The following is a 25,279-nucleotide window of genomic DNA, read 5'->3' on the forward strand; positions in this document are numbered from 1 at the left end:
CGTCCTGTGCCAGCACTGATTTTCCCCAGGTTTTTCTCTGTTTCATCAGGTCTGCACACCCTCCCACCCCCACAGCTGATGGCTGTAACACCAACCTTATTCCCCCCCTTCCTTCCTGCCACCCACAAGCTGGGGACCAGACCAACCCCTGCAGCCAGGCTCACTGCCACTTCCTGGGCAGGTTTTTTTTGTTCTTTTTTTTTTTTTTTCCTCCCCACAGCCCCTCCCGGCTCTCCCTGCCACCTCCCGCCCAGCCCTCAGCGTGTCACAAAGAGCCCAACGTTTCTTAGAAACATCAAGATTTATTGACTTGAAAACTGCCACTTCAGCAGCAGCATTTCCTGCTCAGATGTGGTATTTTGTTTATTTTCTCCTAAGGTACTTCAAAATGGAGAAAAAAAAAAAAAGAAAAAGATTAAATGCATTTATGGTACTGAAACAACAGTCGAATCCATTACAAGAGGGCCCCCGCTGTAATCCCTTCAGACGCGAACGGCGCAGGCTGGAGCAAGGGAAGCTGCACCCACGACACGGAGGAAAGCCACCGGGCGCTGCTGCCCGGCCGTGCCCTGTCCCCGCACCGTCCCCGGGCTGGCTCACGGCTCCCTGCGGTGAGCTGCGAGCTCCGTGCCAGGTCAAAGGCAAAGGCAGCTGCCTGCGGGATGGGAGCATTCCGGCTCGTGCCATGGGGCTGGCCCTGCGGCGTGCTCGCTCCTGGTTTAGGGCAGACACGCGTGGCCCACGGCACCCTGGAAACCGGGCCCTTTTGCTCCAGATGGTGGCTGGTTTTGTCTTTGGGATGCTTCACTTTCTTAAAGCTGAGCAGACAGGAAGGTCAGTAACAGGCAGTGAGGAAAAGAGCTAACGTAACGCTAAAGCGGGAGCTTCGAGCTGCTGGGTTAGTATTTACTGGTGAAACTACAGAACGAGTTGAGAACAGTGTGCGGCTCAGCTGCTGGAGAAACGCGCTGGAAGTCATGCATCACATGCCAATGATGAAAAAAAGCTCTGAAACACGGGGAGGGGATAACAAGCGCCTACAAGCCGAAACGTGTACAGCTGCAACTGTGCAAGTAAGAGCCGGAATCCCACCGCTGTGACGGACGGAGGAATCGAACCACTTACACGGAGAAACTCACACCAAGCAGAGGGTGAACTCAGAGCTGGAAGCCACAGCAGCGCCGTGGCCAAGAGGGTGGTGGTTGTAACACAGAAGAGAGGTAAGGGCAGCAGCCCCACGGGCAGGAGGATCTGGATCGTTTTGTCTCCTGCAGGGCCCAGCACATCCCCTCCTCCTTCACAGTGAATGTAACAAATGGCAAAAACCGTTTACAGGACACCGTTCAAATGAAAATCAAATGGAACACATCATGGGAGAGGGAAAAACATGCAGCATCCCCAAAGGTAATGGGAGCAGCACTACAGCACAGGCAGGCAGTCCGATCTGAATGCACCACCCAGGCAGAATCCTTCGGCTTTTTGAACCGTCTGCAAAACTGAAAACAAGGGTCTCCTCCTGATTAGTGTTAATTTGTTAAGTTTCCGGACACTTTCAAAATGTGCCTTTTGCAAGAATCACACCCCCCCAAACCCATCACCCCAAGGGCCCCCACATAGGAATCTGCTCCTGATCACTGCTAGAGTCATGGTTTGTCTTCAGAGATGCTTTGCTTTTTCCTTCTTATTCCTCTTCCTCCTCTTCTTCCTCCTCCTCCTCTTCCTCGTCGTCATCTTCATCGTGGCAGTGTGTGATTTCCTGAGGTGCCTGGGGGAAGAGGTTGGGCGGTTTGATCTCGCTGATGGAGCGGGTCAGTTGATGCCGCTTGTAGTCGGAATCTTTAAAATCCACTGAGGTGCGATTGCGCGTGGCCATCGGCGACTCCTTCTCGTTGATGTCAACGTGTGTGTGCTCCACCGTGGACTCGTGTGGCATCTAAACACGCAAGAGAGGAGATGGTAAGGGGAGTCCCTGTCCTAGGGCATCTCCCTGAAGACAGGCAGAGAGCAACCCCCAGAACATGGGCCCTGGCCCATCGAACGCCACCCAGCCCTCCAGGTGCCTCCCCCTGGCTCAGGGAAGTGCTCAGGCACACGATGCAGGCACCACGGGGATGCCCCGGCTCTGCGACTCACCAGGACGTGCGCGGCTCTGAAGAGGTAGCTGAAGGGGTAGTAGAGGAGGTTGATGAAGGAGGCTGCGTAGAGGTCGGCGTAGCGCATCACCTGGCTGGCAAACAACGTCTGCCGCGAGCCGCTGCGGAAGAGGCTGCCCATCATCCCGTAGCACATGTCCATGTCGTGGGTCACTTTCTACGAGCAAAGGGCAGGTTAGATCCCGGGCGGGCGCGCAGCAGCGCAGAGCCAACCCAGCCACAACGCTGAGGGCTGGGCGCTAGGTGAGATCTGCAAGGATCTCCAGCGAGGCTTCGCGTGCTCTCATCCTGAGGCCGAAGAGCACGACCCCAGCTAACAGAGGGGGAGGCAGACGCGGAATCAGAGCCAGCCCCTGCCCCAGGCTGTGACCCCGTACGCAGGGCTGGCTGGACCAGAGGCTACGGCCCCTCCACGCCTGCGTGTGTCAGCGCCCCGCTCTGCGGCACCGAGCACCGTCAGCTGGTGCTACGTACATGAGGAAGGAGACCATGTTCCAGACCAGGCTGCCTTTCAGGAGTGCCAGTGACACCAGTGAGCTGGGAAGCTCCTCCGTTTGCGTCCACAGACAGAATGGCTTTGCCAAGCCTGCCGTGCCCACCCGAAGGCAGAGCAAAGCATTTCAGGGCTGAGCAGTGGGTCGGGTTGTCAAGCCCTTTTAGGATCCAAAAGGATGAAAAGGGATTTTTATGGTTGGTACCTTAATGCGTCTCTGGATGGAGCTGATGTCAGGGCGTTCATTGCTGCTACTGTCCAGATGCCTAGTTACAGGCGAGAAGGTAAATACACGGTGTGAAAAGCCTTTCAGAACCAGATGTTGTGGGATGGGGGCTCGGGGGAGGGAGGCTGGTCTGGAGGGGAAGGTTGGTCTCACGGGAAGAACCCCAGGCCTGAGCCAAAGCCCCGGCAGCAGCGCCGCCAACCCAACCCCAAGGGTTTGTCACAGCCGCTCCTTAGCTGTCGCTAGGCTGGGAGAGGCAGCAGGAAAGTTGCCAGTGTTTGAGCACTCACTTGTATAGCTCGGCCAAGAAAATGTCCAGGCTCTGCAGCTCTTCAAAAAGGGCTGGATAATCCGGAAAAGAAAGGGGAAAAAGGTAAGTTTTAGTCACTGACATCAAATTATTTGAAGGGCTGCAAGCACACCCGCCATCCTGCCCGCTCCCCTGGCACGGCTGTGGTGGGGAGCTCCATCAAGGACCGTGGCATGTCGGAGCCACCGTGCAGGGAGAGGGCTCAGTCATGCTCTGTGCCACCAGCACAGCTTTGAGCTTGGTTTCTGGTTGCAGCTTTTGTTTTTGAGGTCGAACATTCACAGCCCTCACAAAAACCTTCCAACAAGCCACGGGGCAACCTGCGCAACCCCCAGACCCACTTACACACCAACGGGCAAACCCGGGAGAAAAGCAGCAGTGCAGGAGGATGGGAAGCACACAGTGCGTGGGCAGCACAGAAAGCGGGAGAAAGGAAAAGGAAACGGCTGGTGAGCAGGGATTCCCTGCAGATGGGGGAGCAGTCACAGCTCGGGCATTGCAGGGACAATAACCTGCGTGTCTTGCTCAGCAAGGACAGAAGGAGAGGAGTTTTGGCGGCTGGGTTATGGACGAGGAACAGCTCAACCCCACCCAGCAGCAGCTTCTCCCCCGGCCAAGTCAGTGCTTGGCTGATGATGGGAAGAGGCTTGGGACGGAGCATGGGAGAGGCCTGGGACTCTGCTGGCAGCTCACGGGGAGCTGCCTGTCTCCTGCCACCAACACCCCACCCCCGGGAGAAGGCCGAGGGGACGGGTGTGGGAGAGAGGTGGCGAGCTGGGGTGATCTCTCCCCTGTGCTCCCCTGCCCGGCTGCTGACCGCTTTTGTCAGTCCAGACGTGCAGCTCCTGTGCCAGCTCGGGGATCACCAGGAACGTCCTCCAGCCCTGGCGCTTCTTGGATTTGAGGATGTCCCCAAAGATGTGGTCTCCGATGTACAAAATATCCTTCCCTTTGGCTCCCAGCAGGTCACAGACAGTGTCTGAGGAGCCTGAGAGATGAAGAACAAGGTGACTCACAACAGGTAGCCAAACAGGTGGCTCATTTCAGAGGGCCAGGGTTAGGGATGCACCCAGTCCAATTTCCTTCCAGAAACCTCCACTGCTGGACGTGTAACACCCCGCTTGGCCCGGGCAGCACAGGCACACTGCCCACCCACACGGGAGTTCACCCAGGGCAGTTTTGCCCTTGCAGGGATACACAGCAGCAGATACACGTGCTGCCTCCCACCCTGTGTGACAGTGAGGGAGCCCTGGGCATCACGGACAGCCCTGGGCAGCCATCTGCTGCCCTTCTTGCTCCAGGAGCTGTCTGAAGGCAGCACAGGAAGGACAGCTGGGTATGCTGCACCGGGCCAGCTGCAGCTCTCCCCACTAAAGCCCTGCCGTAGCATTTCTCAGACCCTCCCTGGCAAGGAAGAAAAGGGCATTAGAGGAATGGGTCCACTTCTCTGCTCTGTGGAGCAGTGGTGATAGAGAGTTTCTGGTGCAGTGCACAAAAGGCACACAGCACAATGTGTTTTGGGAAACAGCCTCGCTTAACGCCTGGCACAGCACCCAGCGTGAGTGGATGAAGGCCGCTAGGGCACGTCAGAGCCGTTTCACAGGACAAGAAGTGTTCTTGCCTCACCTCCAGAGTACACAATGCCATGCTGCAGTGGGCCAGTGTAGGTACCAATCTTCAGCTTCCCGGTCACCTGGGGATGGAGATACTGCCTTAGTAAGGAACAGCTGGTGCTCTGGATCTTGTGTGTGCCACCATTTCTTTACTCTCTGTTTCTCCCTCTTTCTCACCACCAGGCAGCCTAGTGGTGGTTTTCCACATTTGTTCCCTATTGACACCTGCAGTACCTTAGGGAAAGCAGCAAAGCCTCAAGCCCTGCTCTGTCCTAGGTGGTGGGGTTGCTTGGGAACCACAGAGAAGCCAGCCCAGCATTTCTAGGGCAAGTCCAGCCCGTTCCCACTCAGAGACCCCACACGAGCCCTTCCAGCCACAGAGGTACCCTCCGTGTGGTGCTCACCGTGTCCACCTGCCGCAACACGGTGCCCTCCCCAAAGAAGAGGGGTTTTCGGGCATCCACCAGGATCAGGTCGAAGTAGGACTGCCACGGCCGATGGGCACTCCCAGGCTGCAAAGGCAAAAACAAAACTCAGAATCATGCACAACATAAACAGTCACAGGGAATTTAACGGGAGTGTCACTGCCCCCAGCCACAACCTCATTACACTGCTGGTCCATCAAATTTCCTGATTCCCCCCGTTCATGCCTCTGTGGCAGGACACTGGGCTGCCATCCCCTAAAGCACTCCCCTTTTGTGGCAAACCCAGCCCAACCCAGCCATGGTGTGAGAAATGACACTGAGCATTCATGAGCCTTTTTTGCTCCATGTTTCCACTCCTTCTGATAACAAGACCACAGCAAGGAGTTTTTGCAGCTATCAGTTGTGATTTTCCATGTTCTGAATTTATTCCCTTAGTCTTCTGTCGTCAAAGCACCATGTGGAAATACATCTTTTGAGTATGAGATGGTCTCCCCACGAGACCCTGAGAAAGCCGTAGAACTTCAGCTCATAAGCCTCTCTCCAGAAGTTTCAGGGCTGAGTTTTGACATCAGAAAAGCAGGAAAAGCAAGACGTACTTTTGGAACTACCGTAGTTGAGGCCCTTAAGTGTTGCTGCTGTTTTAGAAAACTCCATTCCATCATGATACATTTTTAACAGCCTCTAAAATGTTGTGCAAGGTCAGTAAGGAATCTGGCTGTAAAATGCCACAGCTAAAATGCGTTACCACTAAAATAATGTTATCATTAACGCAGATTATTGTTTGAGACCAGATGATGCCTCTTTTCTCTGTTATATTGTATTGGCTTTGATCCTATTCAGACAGGACACTAAACAGCAAGCGTATTTTAACCAGATTAAAGCAACTAATCCCATGCAGCTGATGAAGCAGGATTAAAAAGCTTTCCAGCTACACAGATAATTAGGCACATCAATTCCTACTGGAACTGCGGTCCAGAAATCACATACCTTTGGTCCATGTGGAAAGTCAAACAAGTAAGTCATAATTTTCTGAAAGACAGAAAGAAAATTTTCAAAGCTGTGTTTTTATGCAGCTTGTAAAAACATACTTCTCTGCTTTTAGCTTTTCAGGCTACAGAACTTTGTTTTCAGGATTTGCAGGAAAGATTTGGTGACAAAATGAATGGAGGGACCTTACAGTGAAGGGACTTAAAACAGATGTTTTTATACTCAAAGAACATATTTGCCTCAGGAATCTGCACATTGCTTCAGATGCATCTTGTGGTACTTTTTAATGGCATAATTATTTGATTTAGCAGTGTTGCAGCATCCTGACATTTGCCAGGAGCCTAAACCCTTGATGCCCGCAGCACACCAGACTTCCCTTAGTGGCTTTGGACCTCTCCAGGATCATGGGTTAGGTGACCTCTCTGCACTCACAACTGTCTCACTTGAAAAAGAAGGTGTGCATTTCAAAGGCCATGCTAGGTCAGTAACGGAAGCGGGGCTATAAAAGACGTCTCAAGACCTAATCTGCATTCACCAGCAGACCATCCTCGCTCAGAAAGCACCCAATTCCCCACCAGAAGATGTCCTACCAAACCCCACACAATAGCTGGCTTTAGTTTATTCCATGATATCCCGGTACCCCAATTGTAGCACTTACATCTGTGTATTTGTAGTCACTGTTTGTGACCAGGAACACCTTTCCGACTTCATTCATGCGGCTGAGCAGCAGTGGCAGCTTCCCCTGAAAGTCAGGAGACAGAGCAGTCAGACACAGAGATACATCACGGGCAAAACACCGCTCAGCTACCATCCCACCAGACGAAAGAAGGCAAATCAAATCAACAAGCACAGAAACCCACATGTTTTGTGCTGGCCAGAGAGCCAGGAAAGCTGCTGGTCCACATAATGCCTCCAGAGCACGGCCCAGGGGAGGGAGGGAAGGGGAAATGGCTCAGCAGGGCTGCAGTGCCTTTGCCATGCCAGTGCCAGGCACCCCGTGCTGCTGCTGCTGCCAGCACTCCGCAGCCGCCCCTCCAGCTCCAAATCCTGTCCTGAAACAGGACCAGAGGCAGGTGAAATCTGAGCTCCCACGAGCCACAAGTTGAAGTATATTGTAATTCTGACCTCAAATTAGGGAGAATTTATTCCTGGAGCTATTTTTATTGAATCATAAATCTCAGACTGTTTCCAGAGCGGCTGATTACCTCACAGGACGGTTTTCTAAGAATTTTGCAGGCGTGTAACTGGGAACAAGGTTAACTGCTTGAAAGTGAAAGTCTACCACCGCACGAGGAGCCCACAGAGATAATTTAAACTAAGGAATAATTATAACATAACTGGTCCAGAGGGGCCCTGCACACTGCAGAGAGGGCAAGAGTAAAGGAACTGCTGGAGCCCGTTCAGTTAGATGTGCTGAGCACACATTTTGGAGTTTCAGGAGACTGGGCACTGGTGAGACTTTCAGGGTCTTTCCCTCGATCCTTCATTATATAACGTGTGTGACGCTTTTGCAGGATGGCTAAGGAGTGCTTCTGTCTAAAAGATGCTCGCCTGTTACTTTTTAAAAAGACGTCTGCAGCAGAGGATTGCCTAGGCAGAGAAAACACGGGCAGGGAACACAGCTGCTTTCACCGTCAAAAGAAACAACAGCAGCCTTGCCAGCATATTCACCTGTGTCCCAGATAACGTTTCCTCTGCCTTTTATATTTTACGTAAAAACGCGCGCGTGAGTACGAAATCACGTGGATCACTGGCTCAGAATAAAGGCTGCGTCCGAACTTTCCACTTTGTTGTTGGTTATTACAATAGAAGTCACCGCGTTATCTGTTTTGTGACTTAGTAAAGCAAATCAGCTAATTTATTTCTTGCCTGCTCACTCAGTACAGAGTGTCACGTAGCACAAGTAAAGGAACTTCGCACTTACATCTTTCACCACGTACTTCTCCAGATTCTCGAGGGTCTTTTCCTTGAGTGATCCCTGAAATAGAAACAACAGAGCCCAGTGAGGTGACGGAAACATATGATGTAAGAGACATCAAAGCAATGCCAACTTTCACACTTCAAAATGCTGTGAAAGTACAAACCAGGGCGAATCTGAACCAGTGACTCTAGAGATGAGAGGCTTTGAGTAGCAGGGACCATCACAAACTCTGTGATCCATCGATTCCCTCACCATGGTAAATAATCCACTTCAACAGCATTTTAACCCTTTCAGAAGGGAATACAATAGAAACAAACAAAAAATAGATTTGCCATACCAAACAAGACAGTCAACGACCTGTCTCCACCACTGACCATAATGCTTTACTCAAAGGCCAACTCCAACATGTATCACACAACACTGCATAAGGAAAGAAGAATAGATTCCCGACGTCTGCATGACTCAAACAACCCCCACAAGTACAACTGTGAGCACAATTCTCCTGTGCCGGCTCTCCATCCCACCCCAACAGACCTCTTGGATGAGGAGGAACAACAAAATCAGGTCTTTAATGAGGCGATAATGCTCCCAAGAACTATATTCTAAACTTCTGCACAAGTGTGCTGAAAGGGTGAATTCGTCTCTGATGAATTCTCTGTTTCATGCAGGTGCCTTTCAGACAACATACGATAGTACCAATGTAATTATTTACAGGAAAATTGCTATTTTGAAAAATTACAACAACGTACAAGTTGTGGGCTGTAAGTTCCAAATTTCCTCACGGCACCACGTTCTAACACCCACAAATTACAGTAAGGAAATAGAATCTGGGCACAGTGAAAGGAATAGGAGGCAGCACAGATACCCTCCAGTGCCAGAGATCTCAACTTACTCACATAAAACTGCTATTTATTATTTGCTCACTAGGTGGCAAAGCAGGGCTCTTGCCCAAAATTAGATTAGCATCTTAACTGAAGAGTTACAAACCAGTCCCTCTAACTCATTTAGGACTACAGATGTCTCAAGTTCTTGCAATCACCTTGTAATGAACCCAGTCAACAGCATCTCTGACATCTTGGAACATACTCCTGAAGGACATGAAGAGGTCTCCATCTTTAAACCCTGTTTCACAGCTGTGGGGAGAAAGGAGAGGTTGTAGCAGCCAGTCGGAGCAGGTGAGAAACAAGTGGTGTGGGAGCCAGGAACATGCCAAGGAGAGAGAGGATTCAAAATGCTGATTGAAGCTTGCATTTTCAGCTTACCATATGAGTTTCTTATCGACTCCTTTACTGCAGCTCAGACTTGAAAGAGGGTACAACCAGAGTTTTTAACAGGATCTGCATGTTACCCAATAATGCTTGATTAAAATTTTAGGATGTGAGCTTTTAAGTACTGGCCTGTGACTTCACAGCAACAATACAGCTTTCTACAACAGCAACTCCCACAGTATTACAAGAAGAAAAAAGAATAATTAAGTGCATGAACCATTTCCATTTTAACAGAGTGAAAGACTGGCAGTGTGCAGTTTGCGGCATTTAACAAAAGTCAAACGGTACAGAGAAAGTAAGCAGAGTGCTGCTTTTTCTCCCACTTTCTAACAGCAAAAAAGGGTGTGCCACAGAAGTCGACTAAATGTAATAGTGCTGAGTGGAGGAACTGCTGGCTTGTAGAACAGTCTGAGTTAACATGAGAAGTTTCCTCTGCGAGACACCACGGAGGCTGAGAGTTTCCATCAGAAGGAATCGAGGAGGATTAAACAGTTGTATTTATTATGAGAGCAGTCATATACTGTATGATTAATAAAATATATATACATATAATCAATACCTATCCTGAGATAGGACACTTCACCTGATGGACAGCTGGTATAAGCAATTCTTCTGCTCCCAGGTAAAATCCCACTCAACCTTTACCTTCCAGTCACCCAAATGCAAAGATCATCTACCACGAGTCAGAAGCACAGCAGCACTCAGACTTGCCACTTCAAACTGCAGCTTGTTTATGCTCATACTTATTTGAAAGCCAGGAAAATACTTGTGTTGTACAAACAGCCTTTTAAGCTACACTGTGTCTGAATATTTCACTTTGGATTGAACAAAATCCTTGATTATGACATTTAGCCTTTCAGTTACCTGCTCAAACACGGATCCAAAGGACACAGGTTGAAATGAGCTGTCTGGGGGCTGTAATCACCCAATACATATGTGGTCTTACGAGCTGCCCCACATACTGGTGTCTGGCAGTAGAGTGACACAGGTATGCCCTATGAAGGAGACCCTCATAACCAGTCTCTGATGTACACACAGAGCATCTCATCAGCGCTAAATTCTCTTAATATCAAAAGAATAAGAGGCCTGAACCTCACTGAAACCACCTGAAAGGCCTCCAGTGATATTAACAGCAGTTGCATCATCTGTGTTGTGCTGTATTGCATTTTATAATAACAATCTTACTGTATTACCAGCACATCTAAGCAGAGGGGACACATACCTAGTGTACCGGTCACAGTTAGTAAAGAAATCCACTAGGCAAGCCAAAAGGTAGGTCTCTGCAAAGAAACAAAGCACGAGTTTAAAACAAGGATAACACCATATATCCAGCTAAATCTGGGCCCTGTGCCTGCATGAAAAAAAAATCTTGAAAGAAAAAAAATCCAAATGGTTGAGTAAGACATTAGCAAAGCTTTACTGGCTTCAAGGATATAGAAACATTCACACGGGTTCTCACCTGGTAGATTGAACAACGTGTTCAGAATGTAAAACCTGTCTGTGTCATCCCTCTGGATAAATTTGTTTGGGTATTGTTCCCGTGTTTCAGGCCTGAGAATAGATAAGGTGGAGAAGAATGAAAAAATACAGAGGATACGATATGCTGCCCTGCACAATATGCGTGTAGCAGGGTCCATTAACTGGAGTCTGCTGTGCTTTGATCAACACCCTGCTTTCCCATGTGTGCTTAGTGGTGTAAGAGCAAAACTGCACCCATGTGTTGCTGGCTCCAGCAGAGCCGGGCACAAAGCCCTCACTGCTGAGTCAGCAAACAAGCTGAGCCCACACAGGGAAACAGAGTGGTCGGGAGGCCACAACTCGACCTTAAGCCCCGTGCTGCTGGCTGTGGGTATGCCTTACATCATCTGCACTTTCATTGTTTGCTTATCTTAAACTTTCCCCCACTTTCTATGCGTTGTTTAGCAGCACCCCCCCAGCAGCTTTCCGCAGGGGAACGCAGGGCTGAGCTGCGGGAGGCTTGCCTGGGGCCCTCTGCAATTAATCAGCAGGGTGGCAATGACTAAAGTCACTCAGTTATTCTTGTTTCCTTCATTTCTGATGCTTCTGAAGATCTCGTATGACTCAAGGAGGAACTCGAGAGCATATGTAAGGGCTTTTTTTCTTAATTTTGGCTTCCTGCTGCAGGGACTCACAGGCCTGCAATGACAAGGCTGTCACCTTGGGGCCCCTGAGCTGGGCTGGCCTGTGCTTGCCTTCCCTTCACAGCAGGGATCGGAGGGCATTTGCTGGGACATACCAGGCACGCAGCACTGCAGTCCCCTCTGCCTCCTAAAGCACCTTCTCTGGGGCACAAGGAATGCAGGCAGCCAGGGAAGGCTGCAGGAAATGGCACGCAATGCCTTACTTCTGACTACCTCTGAGGTCAAAAACAAAAAGGGGTAGAGCAAGCTCGTTCCTTCCTTAAGCAAGCTCAGGCCCTCGAGCTTTCTTAGCAATGGCTGTGGAGCTGAATGGCCTCACCTGGTACAGGTCCTACCTGCTGCCCAAAACCCTTGCTCAAGGACTGTCTTAACCGACTAGCTGCCCCTGTCAAACCATGCCAGGACAAATAATGATCCCTCCTATTTCCCCATAGCACATTTTCTTCTCTTCCCAGCACACTGCAGATGTACCTGTGCTGGCACAGAACTGTTCTGTAGAACACCCTGGGCTGTTGCTGTGTCTGGGGCCTCAATACAACCCCAGTAAATCCCGGATCTGTAAGACACCAGCACAGCATCCGAAGTCCTCGCAACTCCTTACACAATGGGTTCCCCAAGGACCAGTGACACAAAAGAGCATAGGAAGTCAAAAAGAACAGCCAAGAGCCAGCACTCACCCTCTGAGGAAATTAAAGCCATGTGCACACACCAGGAGGTTTCCATAGGCATCAACTTTCAGCAGGTTTCCATAGTGGGTATCAAACACCAGGCCTCTGTTAAGAAAGTGATTAAAGATATGAAGGAGTGAGCATTTTAAGAGGTGACCATTTCAATAGCAGTTCTTCCCAAATCAGCTTGCTTACTTGGCGTGGGGCACCAGACCAGAGTTGCTGTTTTTGTGCAGCTGGGGTGCTTGCTGTACCTTTTACCTGCTGCAGGTACACGACAACACAGACCTGCACCGACAGGTTAAAAGGTAGAGCTGATCTGCTCTCCATGGACTTGAAAGCGGAGACGTTTAACCCAGCAGAGGCTTAGCTGTGCATTTACCAGGAAAGACAGGGACCTCTTCTGCAGGGTCACGAATCTGACACCTGTGTTTGTGGTCACTGACAGCCCTGCTGGGCTGCAAGGAAGAAAAAACTGGGATAAAGGAATTTCTCCCCTCCTTTTCATCTCTCTGTCACACACAGAGCCAGATGGGGCACGTAAATACTGCACAAAATGCTTCAGGTGCTTTTTCAAGTCCAGCAAAACTCTGTCTCCTTAGCTAGTAGTTTGCAGCTGGAGAAAGCGGCCTTCCCCCAGAGACATCCCTTCTGTCTCCTCCCTGGGATGAAGAGGGTGGGTTTAACGGTGTCTTCATCCCTGGTTCGTGAAGGGCTACCATGTTCTTACAGGCATGGGAGCACACAGCAAGTCTCAGGGTAAATGAGGCTGAGAGCAGGGAAGGAAGGAGGCTGCCAGACTGCAAACTGGAGCACAAAGCCTCTGGTCCAGTCTTTTGTAAAGAAGCTCCAAAGGAGCCAAGAAAGCAAAATCCAGCAAAGGCACAAGTGGAAATGACTTAAAGGTACAGGCTTGGATCAAAAGCCGTGTTTAAAACAAGCAATATGCTTTTTACTTCTGCTACGGAAAGACAATGCAAGAAGTCAAAAACTTTGCACCATTAACTTTGCTTTTGGCATTTGATTCATCTAGACACGTGAACTGGATTGGCCCCACTTTTATTGCTGCTTACAGACAGCTTAATTTTCAGGATGTCTTGTGCACCAGGACACTGGTGTGTCTGGTTTGACGACACCGGAGGAAAACATATTAATTAAAAACATTAAAGAAAAATGTTCTGAGACTTCCTAGCGGCCTCGTGGACATTAGCAGCTCTTTCTCCCCAGGTCTTGACTTGGACTTAGCTCCCAGTCCCATTGTGTCTCTGCTGTTTTTGCTTTGAAGGGTTATTTTTGGACCATGACTTCAGCAGGCCTCGTTCCCTGCCCTCGGCCTCCTTAGCAGCAAGGACTCCAAAGGCCCTCCGTGTGTCAGAGCGGTCCGCTCCCTTCCCCACGGCCTGTGGAAAACCACGGGCTTCAAAGGCAAAATTCGGAAAACCTGGCCTCACATGTCACCTAGGAACTTTACAGAACAAATATTCAAGGCCTCGAGCAGGCTGGGTTGGTATCTGTTAGTCATTTACCTGGTAGGGAATGCAGGATCATACACAAAATTGAGCAGCTCATGAGGGTATCCAATGGAAACTAATCTTTCTACGGTCAGGTCAAATCCAAGAGATTCGTATTCAGGGGATTTATACACTGTACCAAGATGAGATTCCAGTTAGAAAATTTGAAAACAGCTAGGGGGTTAAACAAGAAGGCAGTTAAAAGTAATGTCCCCATTCGCCCTCCTCCCTCCTCCACATCACACTCTCCCTTCGGTGCTCCTACCCTTGGCTGCCTTGGTCGGGCCTGGAGCCGCAGAGGCATTTGCTCTGCTCCAGGACTGCGGCCGAACGGGGCCACAGCTGGGTCCCAGCCCCACAGAGCACCAGATGAAGCCCCCATCGGCCTGTGGCAGCTCTCTGCATCTGAAATGATCTCAGACTGCAGCCCCTCTCCCTGCCGTGCTGTTACGCAGATGCATAAAGGCTCCCTCCCTCTTCCACCTGCTCGGCCCGCGTTTTGTTTTGCTGTGCTTTCTCAAAGCTGGCGAAGAAACCAATAAATCCTGGGAGCGCACGTCTTCATGGTGAGAAAGCCTGAAATTCATTGCTGCTGTGCTACTGTTACTGCTCTGGATATGATCCCAAAGATTAGAATTGTCTCCAGATTTCATCTCGGGGGAATTTATGTTTGCTGCAGACCGAGTTAGCTCAAAGGTAGAGCTGTCAAGTTAACATATGATTTGTTTGTTAATAATACCATATGGTACTGTAAAAATCTGTTAGCTATTACCCTTGTGCATCAAAATGCTACTCTTTTAAGCAGGCTTAGTGTTGCCACATTTCAGAGGAGCTGCTCCTCTGTGACACACACAACGCAAAACAAATGGACTTGTTCAAACAAGCCGTTCCTGTCTTCGGGGCCGTCTTCTTCCTGCAAACGGCCTTCCCGTGCACTGGAAATATCACTACTTAATTGGATCATTAAACGAACATTTAGAAGGAAATCAGTGTGCTTCTATGACAGACGGAAATCGGTGTGGTTCTGTGGCTGTGCTGACATTTGCTGCACGTCGCTGTCTTAACTTGGTCCTAAGATGTAACAAGGTCAAATGCAGCCCTGGACTTCAGGGAAGGTTACTGGGTGTACAATGTGCCCGGCTGTCTCAACACTTGGGTGTTTCAAACTTAGCTGAGTAAAATCCAAAACCATAAGAAAACTCTTTAGAAGACAGACCGCTTTCCCTGAGATGCTAGCACATCTGGGGGCATCACGATATATATGAACACACACTGTACTGCCCAGGCAATCACTGCTGCATATACACTGTGGAACACAGAAGCTCAGTCTGAGAGGAGAAAACAAATCTGTAAAATACTACAAAAATACTAAAAAGGGAAGGACTGTATAAGAAATGGGACTGTCAAAAGACTCAGCTCACAGTAACCACACGAGAGGGCTCCTGTATATTTAACAATCCAAAAAGCACCAGAATTCTAGGAGTTAATTTTTCCCATTAAATGAAACACCGTTAAAAAGTAAAAAGCAAACCTGTAATCTTCTTGAACAGATAACTAAAAGCAATCAATCAGTCATGAAGGTCTTCGGGCATTATTATACCAGTGGCAAACATCGATAACACGATACAACATTCAGTGCACGTAGCCCTGTCTGTCCTTTAGGAAAGGAAGGGTTGATTGAGCTATAGATAGGAAGAAGCAATCAAAAACTACAGCTGAAGAAGAAAGCAGTGACTGACAAGGCAATCCTGGGGAGTGAGCTGGAGTTGGAGGGAGCAAAAGGCAGTTAGGTGATGAACATTGTGAGAGTGACACCGGAGCATCATCTGGAAAAATGAGTTCCTTTGATGCAGGACAGTAACGGCACTTCCCAGGGAAAACAGTGATAAACACATCTATCCGCGCGTGCTCTCGGGGTGAGAGCACTGCACAGCTCCCCAAGATGTGAAGCAGCCTCCGGTTCTCCATCCTGTTCATGCAGCCGCTGCACTCCTCATCAGCTTCCTGGGACTTTGACTCATTTACCCATAAAACATCCATCCCAAACAAAGCATCTCTGCCAAAATCCTGCCCTTTCTCAACTCACCGGCCAGTGATGCTGTCAGACATGAAGAACCTCTGGGTGCACTGCTGTCACCTCCCCTGGACTAACACAAGTGGTCTGTGAACACCTCCAGAAGAACCCTTCCAGGGAAACCACGGGGCTTTCTGTTAACCAGCCTGGGCACCTTGGTAATGCTCTGCCAGAGAACAGCTGTGGGGGATGCTCACAGAACGCCCTCACTCAACTTCTTCCCTTCTGTATTTCTCTCTCAGTCTTAGATTTATCACTACAAACCTCCTTGTAACTCTCCTGAGCCTAAAGAAACAAGGAGAAACACCAGGAGGGAAAAGGCTGAGCAGGTATCTGTCCCAGCCCTCATCACCCCAGGTCTGTTGAGGCAGTACTGCAACATGGCTAATCTGATTTTTTTCTTTCTGGAGGAGGTAGCTATTCCCCTTTGCCTCTCAAGCTGTAAATTTTATTTCCCTGACTCCTCTTTGAATAAAGCTAAGCCACTAGTGCATACATACCCCCGGTCCCTTCCCTTTTTTCCTATCACACACAATACCAGGAAAACGAAAGCTTTCTCTTCGTCACACAAACTAAACAGAGACACTGGCTCCTGGAGACTGGGAAGGGGCAATAAACGTTCTCCATTTACCATGATACTCACTGCCCAAGACAAACTTTCCTTTAATTAGACACGTGGCTGGGAACAGGCTGAGAGCTCACCGAGCCCACCTTGACAGCACCTACCCCGCAGCACATGCTGCCCCAGCTGCTTCGAGCCCCAGCCCACTGACATTTCTCGTAAGCCTTGCGAACGCCTGTTTCAGTAACACGAGCTTCCAGGCAAACAAACGATCCACCTCCCTGAGACCAAGCAGGAACAGGCTAACACCGCTGTAATGTTAGCAGCACGGTTGGGGGAGATGCCCCGGCTGTATGTATTAATAGATCATTGATCCTGGATGAAAAATGTGTTTTAATATTGTGCTCGGGGCTGGTCACTCTCCTTTTCAGGCATCGTTGGAGGAAAAGAGTGGAGAGGACACGGCAATGTTTTCTTCTGCAGTTGGATGATGAAAAAAAAATAGTTCTGAGCTTCCTGGAAGACCCCGTCCCCAGCCCTGGTTGCTGAGCCCACAACTGGAGATACTTGTAGGACGTGGTGCTGCATGGATTCAGACGTGTGCTATGCAGCGCCTCCTGTGCTCAGCTCGCCCCCCCAGCTGAGAAGAGCCCAGCTTCGAGCTCCCCCACCTCTGGGACAAGGGGGCCAGGCAGAGCCACGAGCTCACAGCCTCCCCCGGCACCGTGCCCTTGCCTCTTCCCTCGGCCCAGCACACACGGGAAGAGACCAAAATCGAAGCGCATGGTGCAATTCACTCCGATTTCTTTTTGCTTTCTTACTGCTTGATGGCCGTGTCTCTGCCACCGTGGCAAGTCCCTGGCTCCAAAGGAAAAGTTATTTTAATAATCTGAGTTTCAGCACAGACAGATGCTTCAGTGGCTCAGGGCACTCAGCCCCCTGTGCTTGTGGATTACGTAACCAGGCTCGAAAGAAAACAGCCGAGTCTTTAAAAACCAGAAGCCAGCTGACAGCACTTCAGCTTCCCCTTAACACTGTCACTTGCCTTTGAATGACACTACTGAAAGTTAAAAAGCAGTACCCGGGAGTGAGCATTGCAAGCCTTCGGTCTGTGAGGAGTGCAGGCATCCCTGACATGGTACGTGCTAGGTGGGGAGCCGAGCTGGAAGGGGCAGGGGCTGTGCAGTAAGGTATGCAATTCTCATGCACTTCTGTGGTTGTTTTTACCTGTGCTGCCAACACACACACAGTAACAATTTTATAGCCCTCCTGAAAAGGAGAAAAAAAAAAAAATCTCTACAGAGGCTCCAGCTTATGCAAAATGCTACTGCCAGGATTTGAACTCACATGAGGCAGATGCAGATTCAGAGTGTCACTCCAGTCTTGACGGAGTTACACTGGGCTCCCCTGTTAAAGAAAAAAATCAGACTGATTTTAAAACTGCAACAGCTCTGTGCCATGCGGGACGGTATCTGCTGGAGCTCTGTCCTCCGGTAAGCTCGGAAGCCAGCCTGGCAGCGATTCCAAATATACTTACAGCTGATTTATAGAGGAGGCACAGTTGGTAATTGTGCGTCCTGCAGGCAAAATTCTGTCCTCGTATCCACAAAGCAGCCTTAGATCATCAGCTCAGTGGTAATTAGGAGGAAGAGGCTACACGTGCATTGCCCAAGTGACACAAACCCTTCAAGTTTTTCTCAGACACAGACCAAGACTCAGGAAAGGGTCTGGTGCTCTTCCTGGCAGTCTGCCGTTGTTGTCCATCCCTCTGTTGGTGACAGATCACTCCTGCACTTGGTTTCACGGCATGCAATGCCTGCACATGTTAGCGCAGGAGACTCAGGACACTGAGTCAGGAGCTACTCTGAGAACTTGAGAAGAGAATTTTGCCCTGCATCTGAAGGCGCTTCCAGCAAGAGCCTCAAACACGGAGCCTGTCTGATGCAGCATGTCTCAATTCCACCGTGTCCCTCAACACTTAGGTTAAAGTTTGGGCTTTCATGTGCAAAGCACTGCGGGATGAACCAGAACCAATCCTGCACACGGTGCTGCATCGTATCGCAGTGCACTGGTTTGCAAGCACACACAGTAAGAAGACCTGCTCTTCAACTTCCAGGGATGCACAGAGTGATGGCAAATACCTTTGAGATCACATTTGCACTACATGCAAGCTGACTGAGTTGGAAAGTTGTTACTGAAAGAACCCCCAGAAGTATGCAGACCTCCTGGAAGGCTTCTCTGAAAATAAGCATTTAAAGCCTATTTGTTTTAAAATGCATAGCTGGGGAAGGTTGTAGTGGGTTTGATGGCTCTGTTCAAGCTGTGGGGAGGAGGAAGCCCTTTGAGGGCTGCCCATTTCTTGCCTTGTTCCTCCTCCCCATACACAAGTTTCCAATTCAGGCAGGGCAGCTTCTCACTGAAGATGTAACATGGTTTCTTCCAGGGCTGGCTGACCCTTTTTACAAGCTGCTCATGGATCACGGGAGAGAAGCAGGTGCTAAAGGTACAAAAACCATGCACTTCTGTGCTGTTTCAACCAAATCTTCAAAAAATTTACCCACTACCTGGGTTCTCCAGAGATCACACAAAGATAGATAAGCCAAAAGGTAGATAGATAACATGAAGGGTTTAGCCTCGTCTCTGAAGCACAGGAAATGCAGTCCAATTACTTTGTGTTAAGTCTTGAAGAAATGAAAGTGAAATAACTAGAAACAGGTTATTGCAGTTGCTGCTTATTCCCCAGGGACTGAGGCATGCAGATCTGGCAGTTAGGACCTACCCGGCCAGGTGGGCAGCAGTAGCCAGGTTTCTGCACTTCTCAGGGACAACGTGTGCGATTCAGCTTGTACAAACACATTTCTGAAATTCCACGCACCTCGCTTCAAGAGCTGCTGATTTGAAAAAGTGCTGCTGATTTGGACTGCTGATCCATATTCTGAATTGCATCACAAATAAATAATGCAAGTACATATTAGAAATACATTTATACCAATGTCATGCTGACAAAAAGTGCTTAGTGAAAGCCTTGAGAACTGAGATTCCCTTCTATACCCTCATCCCCTGTAACGGTACAAGTATCTATGTATCCTGCCCCACCATGCCTATCAAACAGGACCTTGGATGGGTGTCCTAGACCGGGACAGATCTATTCCCACAGTTCTCCTCCACTCTGTGAGCTTTTTCTCTGCATGCAGCACTGGAGCTGGGCACTTAGTGCCAGCTACCGCCAGGACATCTGCAGCACAGTCACCTCTCCACTACCAAGAATCCTGAGGGAACAGTGAGCAACCAGTCCCAAGGGTGTTTGGGACAGGGGATTTCATTAGAAAGCAAATCCCACTGAAGCAACAATCCCAATTAAACAGATTATTAAGTGCTGGGCAGACATTTCACATACTGCCACAGTTGGAGGAAAGCCTGTCTCAGACATAGGCCTAGGGGTCTGAGGCTCCCCAGAAGTATCCGGGTAATTATCTTAATTTTTATACCAAACCCCTTCCAGGGAATCTATTATCTTCATAATCCATTACAGAGCAGTGCCAGTTTTCATATGTAATTAGAAAAGAACAGGATTTATGCTCATCAGTTTCTGTGTTGCGGGGTCTCCTCTAACCAGGGTAGATGTTCTCAGGTGCTGTCACTGAAACACCAAGTCTGAGCTCACGGCATTACTCCTGCCACAGCAAATGCAGGCATTTCGCCTCACAGCATCCTCACCAAATGCAGAGGGAAGCAGACACTGCTGCAGAACGCCTTGGCTGTGTAGAGCACTGGTTTCAGGTCACCTCTGCCCAGCACAGTGTGTGAAGATGTGCCTGCTCTGCGTCTCGCTGTGCTTGGGGCAGTGGAGTCGCTCACGTTTGTGCTGTGCTGACCTGGGAGCTCGGAGCCTGCAAACAGACTGACAAAGTGGTAAACGTGCCTGGTTGTAACTGCGAGAAACCCCAAGGGACTACTCAGATGTTTTAAGTTAGGAACATGGTGAATCACTTTTGTTTATGGACTTGGCTGAACTGTGACCATAAGGGATCCATCTAAGGTCAAAACAAGTTGAAAAACAGCCAGGAATAGAAGCCAGTCTTCTTCAACCTTCACTTTTGATTTTAACTGCTAGAGCATAAATAAAACCACACTGTAATATGCAAAACAAAATTGTAGTATTTCAGCCTCTATTTGAGTTTTCATAACACCGAACAAACAAAAGGGGTGGCAACGGTACGTTTTGTTTCTTCGCGTTCAGTCAATTTTTCAGTCTAAACAGAGAGGAAACCGCTGCCGCCCCGATCAATAATTTTCATTTATCCAAAGAAACCTTTTCAAACGCAGAACCGTTCAGTCAGCAGGACAAAGCTGAGCTTTAAGCACACTTCACTACTTAATGCACCTTTTCTATTTCACAAATTCCGTATTTGAGGCAGTCAGCAAACAAGGCCTGGACAAAGCCTCCAGGTGTCCTGCGGTATTTTCATACGCCTAACACACGAGCTGCTCTGCCGTGCATGAACAGCCACGTTCTGCACTGAGCCTCTTGCAGCCACAGATGTTTTTGACAGTGAATCCGATAACAGGAAGCAAGGCAAGAATCACTGATCATCAGAGGGCTGAAAATTTTGGATCTTGTGCATCTGAGCTTCAGTGGCTCCCCAGCACCCTTCCCTTACAGTGCCCAGTACTGGTTTCTGGGAGGGAACCAGCACACACCTATAGGGAAGAACAAAGACTGCAGTCCCCAGCTGCAGCAGTGCCCAAAAAAGCAGCCAAGCACCCACTCTGCAGCCTAGGAGCGCTGGAAAATTCCTTCCCTCTAACGCTCCTGCAAACATCCCCATGTGCACGCAGCCTTCGGCTCTAAAACCTCAGACCTGGAGCTGTATCAGCTCCTCTGCTCCCACTCTGCGTGCCCAAAGGATCTGCAAGGGCTGCATGTGGTGTTGTTCCAAGGACTGACACAGCGCTGTATGCTCAGCTTGGCTCTGGACTGCTGGATGTGTACGCTTCAGGTTGTTTTTAGTGCTGCCTTTCTACTTGTTTAATATTTAAAAAAAAGTGTTGCCAAGTATCATCAGCTTAAACTCTTTTCAAAGCAGGCTTATTAGTGCTCTCGTTGGTAAATGCTAGATATTTTTAGCTCCCTGCTGCTGCATTTTGTTTGCCTTCGATGTAACGAAGATTTGGGCTGTTTGGATATGCCTCAGAGGCTGGCAAAACAGAGCTTAACGCTGGCAAGATTTCTTGTACTGAATAAAAATGCATGGCTTGAGGTAACAACAGCGGCACTGAGGTGACATTCTGCATGTTGAGAGAAGCAATTCAGGCGGACTCTGCATTTCAAGGAAAGTTCCCTTTGTCTCTTTTAATAGTTGGCATAACATTCCTTTGCTCTGGAATAATATTTTACAGATGACTACACAGTCACCTGTTCTTTTATGGGGATGTTTTACAGTTTCCCTGACACAAGAGAATCTTTTTTGTGCTTAACAAGTGCCCTTCAGAATTTACCTCTCTCAGACGCAGCCACTGGGAGTCATAATCCCGTAATGGAAATCGCCCTCCATTTCCATGGAAACAAACCACCGTGCCAAAATACGGGCTTACTTCTTCAATAAAGACTTCCTGAACGGGGAAGAAATAGTTGTCTGGGCTTCGCATTGAAACATAATTTGGTAGCATCTAGAAATAAAACGACTTAAAGGCACAGCAGCCATTCATACTCTCTAAGGCATAATTCAAGTGTATCAGCACCCAAACAGATCTTGCTTGTTATTTCTCTCCAAATTGTTTCTGTTAATGCTTGGTCACCTTCCCTTTGGACTTGCGATTTTTAAAGCAGAAGGAAAGAAAACTTGTGGTCGATGGAGGAGTGAGGAAGTCAGAAGTCTTCCACTCTCCCCCAGCTCTGCCAGGTTCACTGTCTTACCATATGAACTTAAGAGAGGGGTCCTTAAAAGCTACACGTCTGATTTGTTTCACAGCATGCACCTGGGCACATATGCAGCCCGAATGCCCATGCTGTTAATAAGCCACATACAGGAGCTTTCCTGCAGTCCACTAAAAGAAGGCATTCACAGAGCAACAGCACACATGTGATCTCAGAGTTAAATCCTTCTGTCCTCTCTGCTTTGGTTCCTCCTACAGAGTAAGCTGTCTGCTTCATCACAGGGGCATTTGCAACTTAATAGCACTTGTATTGTGGCATTAGATTACTAGATAAGGGCATCTATTAGATTGAAAAATACCTCCACATCTCTATCCGCCTGGCAAAGACATGAACTGTTGACCCAGCTGGTGTTATTCCCGTGTTCCTGACAGCCAGAGAGCAGAGTATGGCAGCTTTTAAAACCCTCCCGACGCTGTGAGGACTTGTTCTTCCCACAGCTTCTGTTTAACGCTCCAATTCTTCAAGAATTCACAGACAGCAGATTAACAGTTTGTCAGCTGGTGATTTACTGGGACAGAGCGAGCGACACGTGCTTCTTCCTCTCCTCATTCCCACTGCCAGCACATTGAAAAACCACAGCTCCAGACCTGGGTTTGCTGCAGCACACAACTTTGAATGGCCAAGCTCCTGAGAGCAGCCACCCAAATGGAGCAGGGACAGCAGCCACTCCAGCACTGCGCTGGTATGTGAAAAACCATCCAGCTCAAAGCATACTAGGAACAGCTCAGCTTCTCCATCTGCCTTCAGCTTTAAAACGCTAATGGCCAAAACAGCCTCTGAAATTTGCAAAATCTGCACCTGTTAAACTTGAAACGTGCAAATGCGAAAATGTAGACAGCAGATGTGCACGAGTCAAAGCATCTCTCAATTTCTGCTGGGACAGCTCAAATGCTGCTGTTGTCGAACCTACCAGTTCCTCTCTCTAGCCACCGAACTACTTCTACACGGCACAAAGAGCTGCATTATCCAGAGACAGGGGATAAAAGCAGAACTGCTCAGCGTCACCTCAGAAGAACCTCAAAGCTTGGAGTCCTTACACTGTGATGAAACCAAAGACAAACCTTTAACCTAAGCTAAGAGCCCTGTTAGAACATTTGTGTTTGAGTTACCAATAAACATACCCTAACAACATCTGAACAGAAGGACAAACATTTCTTTGTAGTTGCTTACGTTACGAGCTCAGCAGCTTTGTAAGTGTTCGCTTCAACCTTTCATGTATAAAACACCCACGTTTCTGCTTTGCTTTTCATCTGTGTAATCCAGAAAACCTTATCCAGAGTACAAATTCTTTAATCCCATTGCTCACTTTTGGAAACTGAACCAGACAGAAGTGATACAACTTGCCTGACGTACAAACAGCAGATACACTGAAGAACCAGTTCTCAGCCCAGCTGCCACCTTGTCTCCCAGCTCACATGCAGCAACAAGCCAACACTACCGCCTGTTTGAGTACATCTTTTCCAGAGCCAGCAGGTAAAGACGAATGTTTCAAAAATAACACGTGGGTGTTTAAAGCTTCCCTCTCCCCCCAACTGCATGGATGGCTTAGACACAAACGCCTACTTGACGAAGGGGCAAAACCTGTTTATGCATGTTGTGTTTTGGAGTGAGTTGGAAAGGCAGCAACAAACTCCGACTGAAACTGTCTTTCCCTTGTCTTTTCCCATGTGCTCAGAAGGGACGTGCTGCACCTGAAAGCATAAGCAATTTGGCCATAAAATGTTTGCAGTGCACCAAACCTTGGCATGACGTTGGCAGTGTTTCTAGGACACAAGCTATATTCCAATCAGATTATGTTGTATTAATCATATTTGCACACAATAAGCCCAGTATTTTTCAAGCTTCATTTCCCCTTCTTTTTTATTGAAACAGTTTGCAGCCGCTAAGTGATGATTTTATTACTGGTAGCTGGAGAACATGGAAGCAGCAGTGATTTAAGCACAGAGAAGGGCTTCCAAAGGAAAGCACCCTGCTTACTGACCTCAGATCTTACCTACCTCAGAGACGGAAGACAAAACTTGCAGCCTGGCCGTCACTTTTGGAGAAGGATGGTAGGCACAGAAGAATGTTTTCAAGCACAGTCCAGCTTGCAATTCTTACTAACTCCCTCTCCATCTGCCCATGGCCTGGTGTGAAATTACAGCCAGTTTGAAAGCCTCGCTGCGGTAGCCATGTGCCTGTCAAGGGACATCTATCTGTCCATAACCTCATTGTGCAACCTGTCCCATGTAAGTCCTAGTAATGCCTCATGCATTACTGGAGCCAGACCTAATAATTACAGTTGTAGCTCACCCTGAGAAGGAAGCAGTCAAATAAAATCCTCTCTGAAAGCCAACCCTCTCAGTTGTTTTTCCAAAGGGCCACACCAACCCCTAGTTTCAGGTGAGTGTTGTGCTAAAGACTCCGCAGGCGTACCTTTACCTTTGTCCCTGCAGTTCTCCTTTACCAAAGCACGGGTAATTTTGACAGTATTAACAAAACAAGAAAGCAGACGGGAAGTATTACTGACTACTGGTCTTTGAGTCCGTCAGCATGAATAAGCAAAGGTGAATCATTCAGACACTAAAAGAAACTACTATTTAACAAACAAAAATGTGCTACCAAAGGACCCTCACATTTAAAGGTTTAACTAAACTTTCCCAAACTCTTCCTCTTGCCCTGGCAGTGGAAGGCAGCCCTTCCCAGCTCTCTGCACTGCTGATGCTGTTGTTCTGCAGTCTCCTGTGGAAAATGGGAACTCTGCTGGACCAGGCACCGGCCTCACTGCCTGCCCGAGAGGCAGAAAGGTCAGCAGCAGAGAACAAGGGGCTGCTGGCTCACATCTCAGAAACCCGTCCTACCCTCTGCTCAGCTGATGGGCCTCGCTTGCATCAGGCCCCCCAAGATCCAAAGCCGCAGCTATTTGGCAATGCGCACATGCCCCAGGAAAACCCTGCTGTTCTTCTTGCTCCTTCCACTCCCCTCTCAG

General features: G+C 48.7%; 1 protein-coding gene across 2 annotated transcripts in view; it reads right to left on the reverse strand.

The window, feature by feature from the left end:
* Positions 1-282: 282 nt before the first annotated feature.
* The window catches only part of NT5C2 (5'-nucleotidase, cytosolic II), a 58,010-nt gene continuing 33,013 nt past the window's right edge, over positions 283-25,279 (reverse strand). Inside the window, exons 5-19 of one of the 2 annotated variants that reach the window (XM_035329816.1) lie at positions 13,753-13,870; positions 12,236-12,331; positions 10,856-10,947; positions 10,619-10,676; positions 9,168-9,261; positions 8,132-8,185; positions 6,866-6,949; positions 6,208-6,249; positions 5,200-5,307; positions 4,809-4,875; positions 4,000-4,170; positions 3,163-3,214; positions 2,852-2,912; positions 2,134-2,310; positions 283-1,933 (exon numbers count right to left, since the gene is read on the reverse strand). In XM_035329816.1, the coding sequence (XP_035185707.1) occupies positions 1,682-1,933; positions 2,134-2,310; positions 2,852-2,912; positions 3,163-3,214; positions 4,000-4,170; positions 4,809-4,875; positions 5,200-5,307; positions 6,208-6,249; positions 6,866-6,949; positions 8,132-8,185; positions 9,168-9,261; positions 10,619-10,676; positions 10,856-10,947; positions 12,236-12,331; positions 13,753-13,870 (1,526 nt within the window). In that variant the 3' untranslated portion in view covers positions 283-1,681. The remainder of the gene's footprint in view (positions 1,934-2,133; positions 2,311-2,851; positions 2,913-3,162; positions 3,215-3,999; positions 4,171-4,808; positions 4,876-5,199; positions 5,308-6,207; positions 6,250-6,865; positions 6,950-8,131; positions 8,186-9,167; positions 9,262-10,618; positions 10,677-10,855; positions 10,948-12,235; positions 12,332-13,752; positions 13,871-25,279) is intronic. The other variant, XM_035329817.1, reaches the window with a different exon arrangement.

This window comes from Oxyura jamaicensis, chromosome 6 (genome assembly GCF_011077185.1).
Source record: "Oxyura jamaicensis isolate SHBP4307 breed ruddy duck chromosome 6, BPBGC_Ojam_1.0, whole genome shotgun sequence".
In the NCBI taxonomy this organism is placed as follows: domain Eukaryota; kingdom Metazoa; phylum Chordata; class Aves; order Anseriformes; family Anatidae; genus Oxyura; species Oxyura jamaicensis.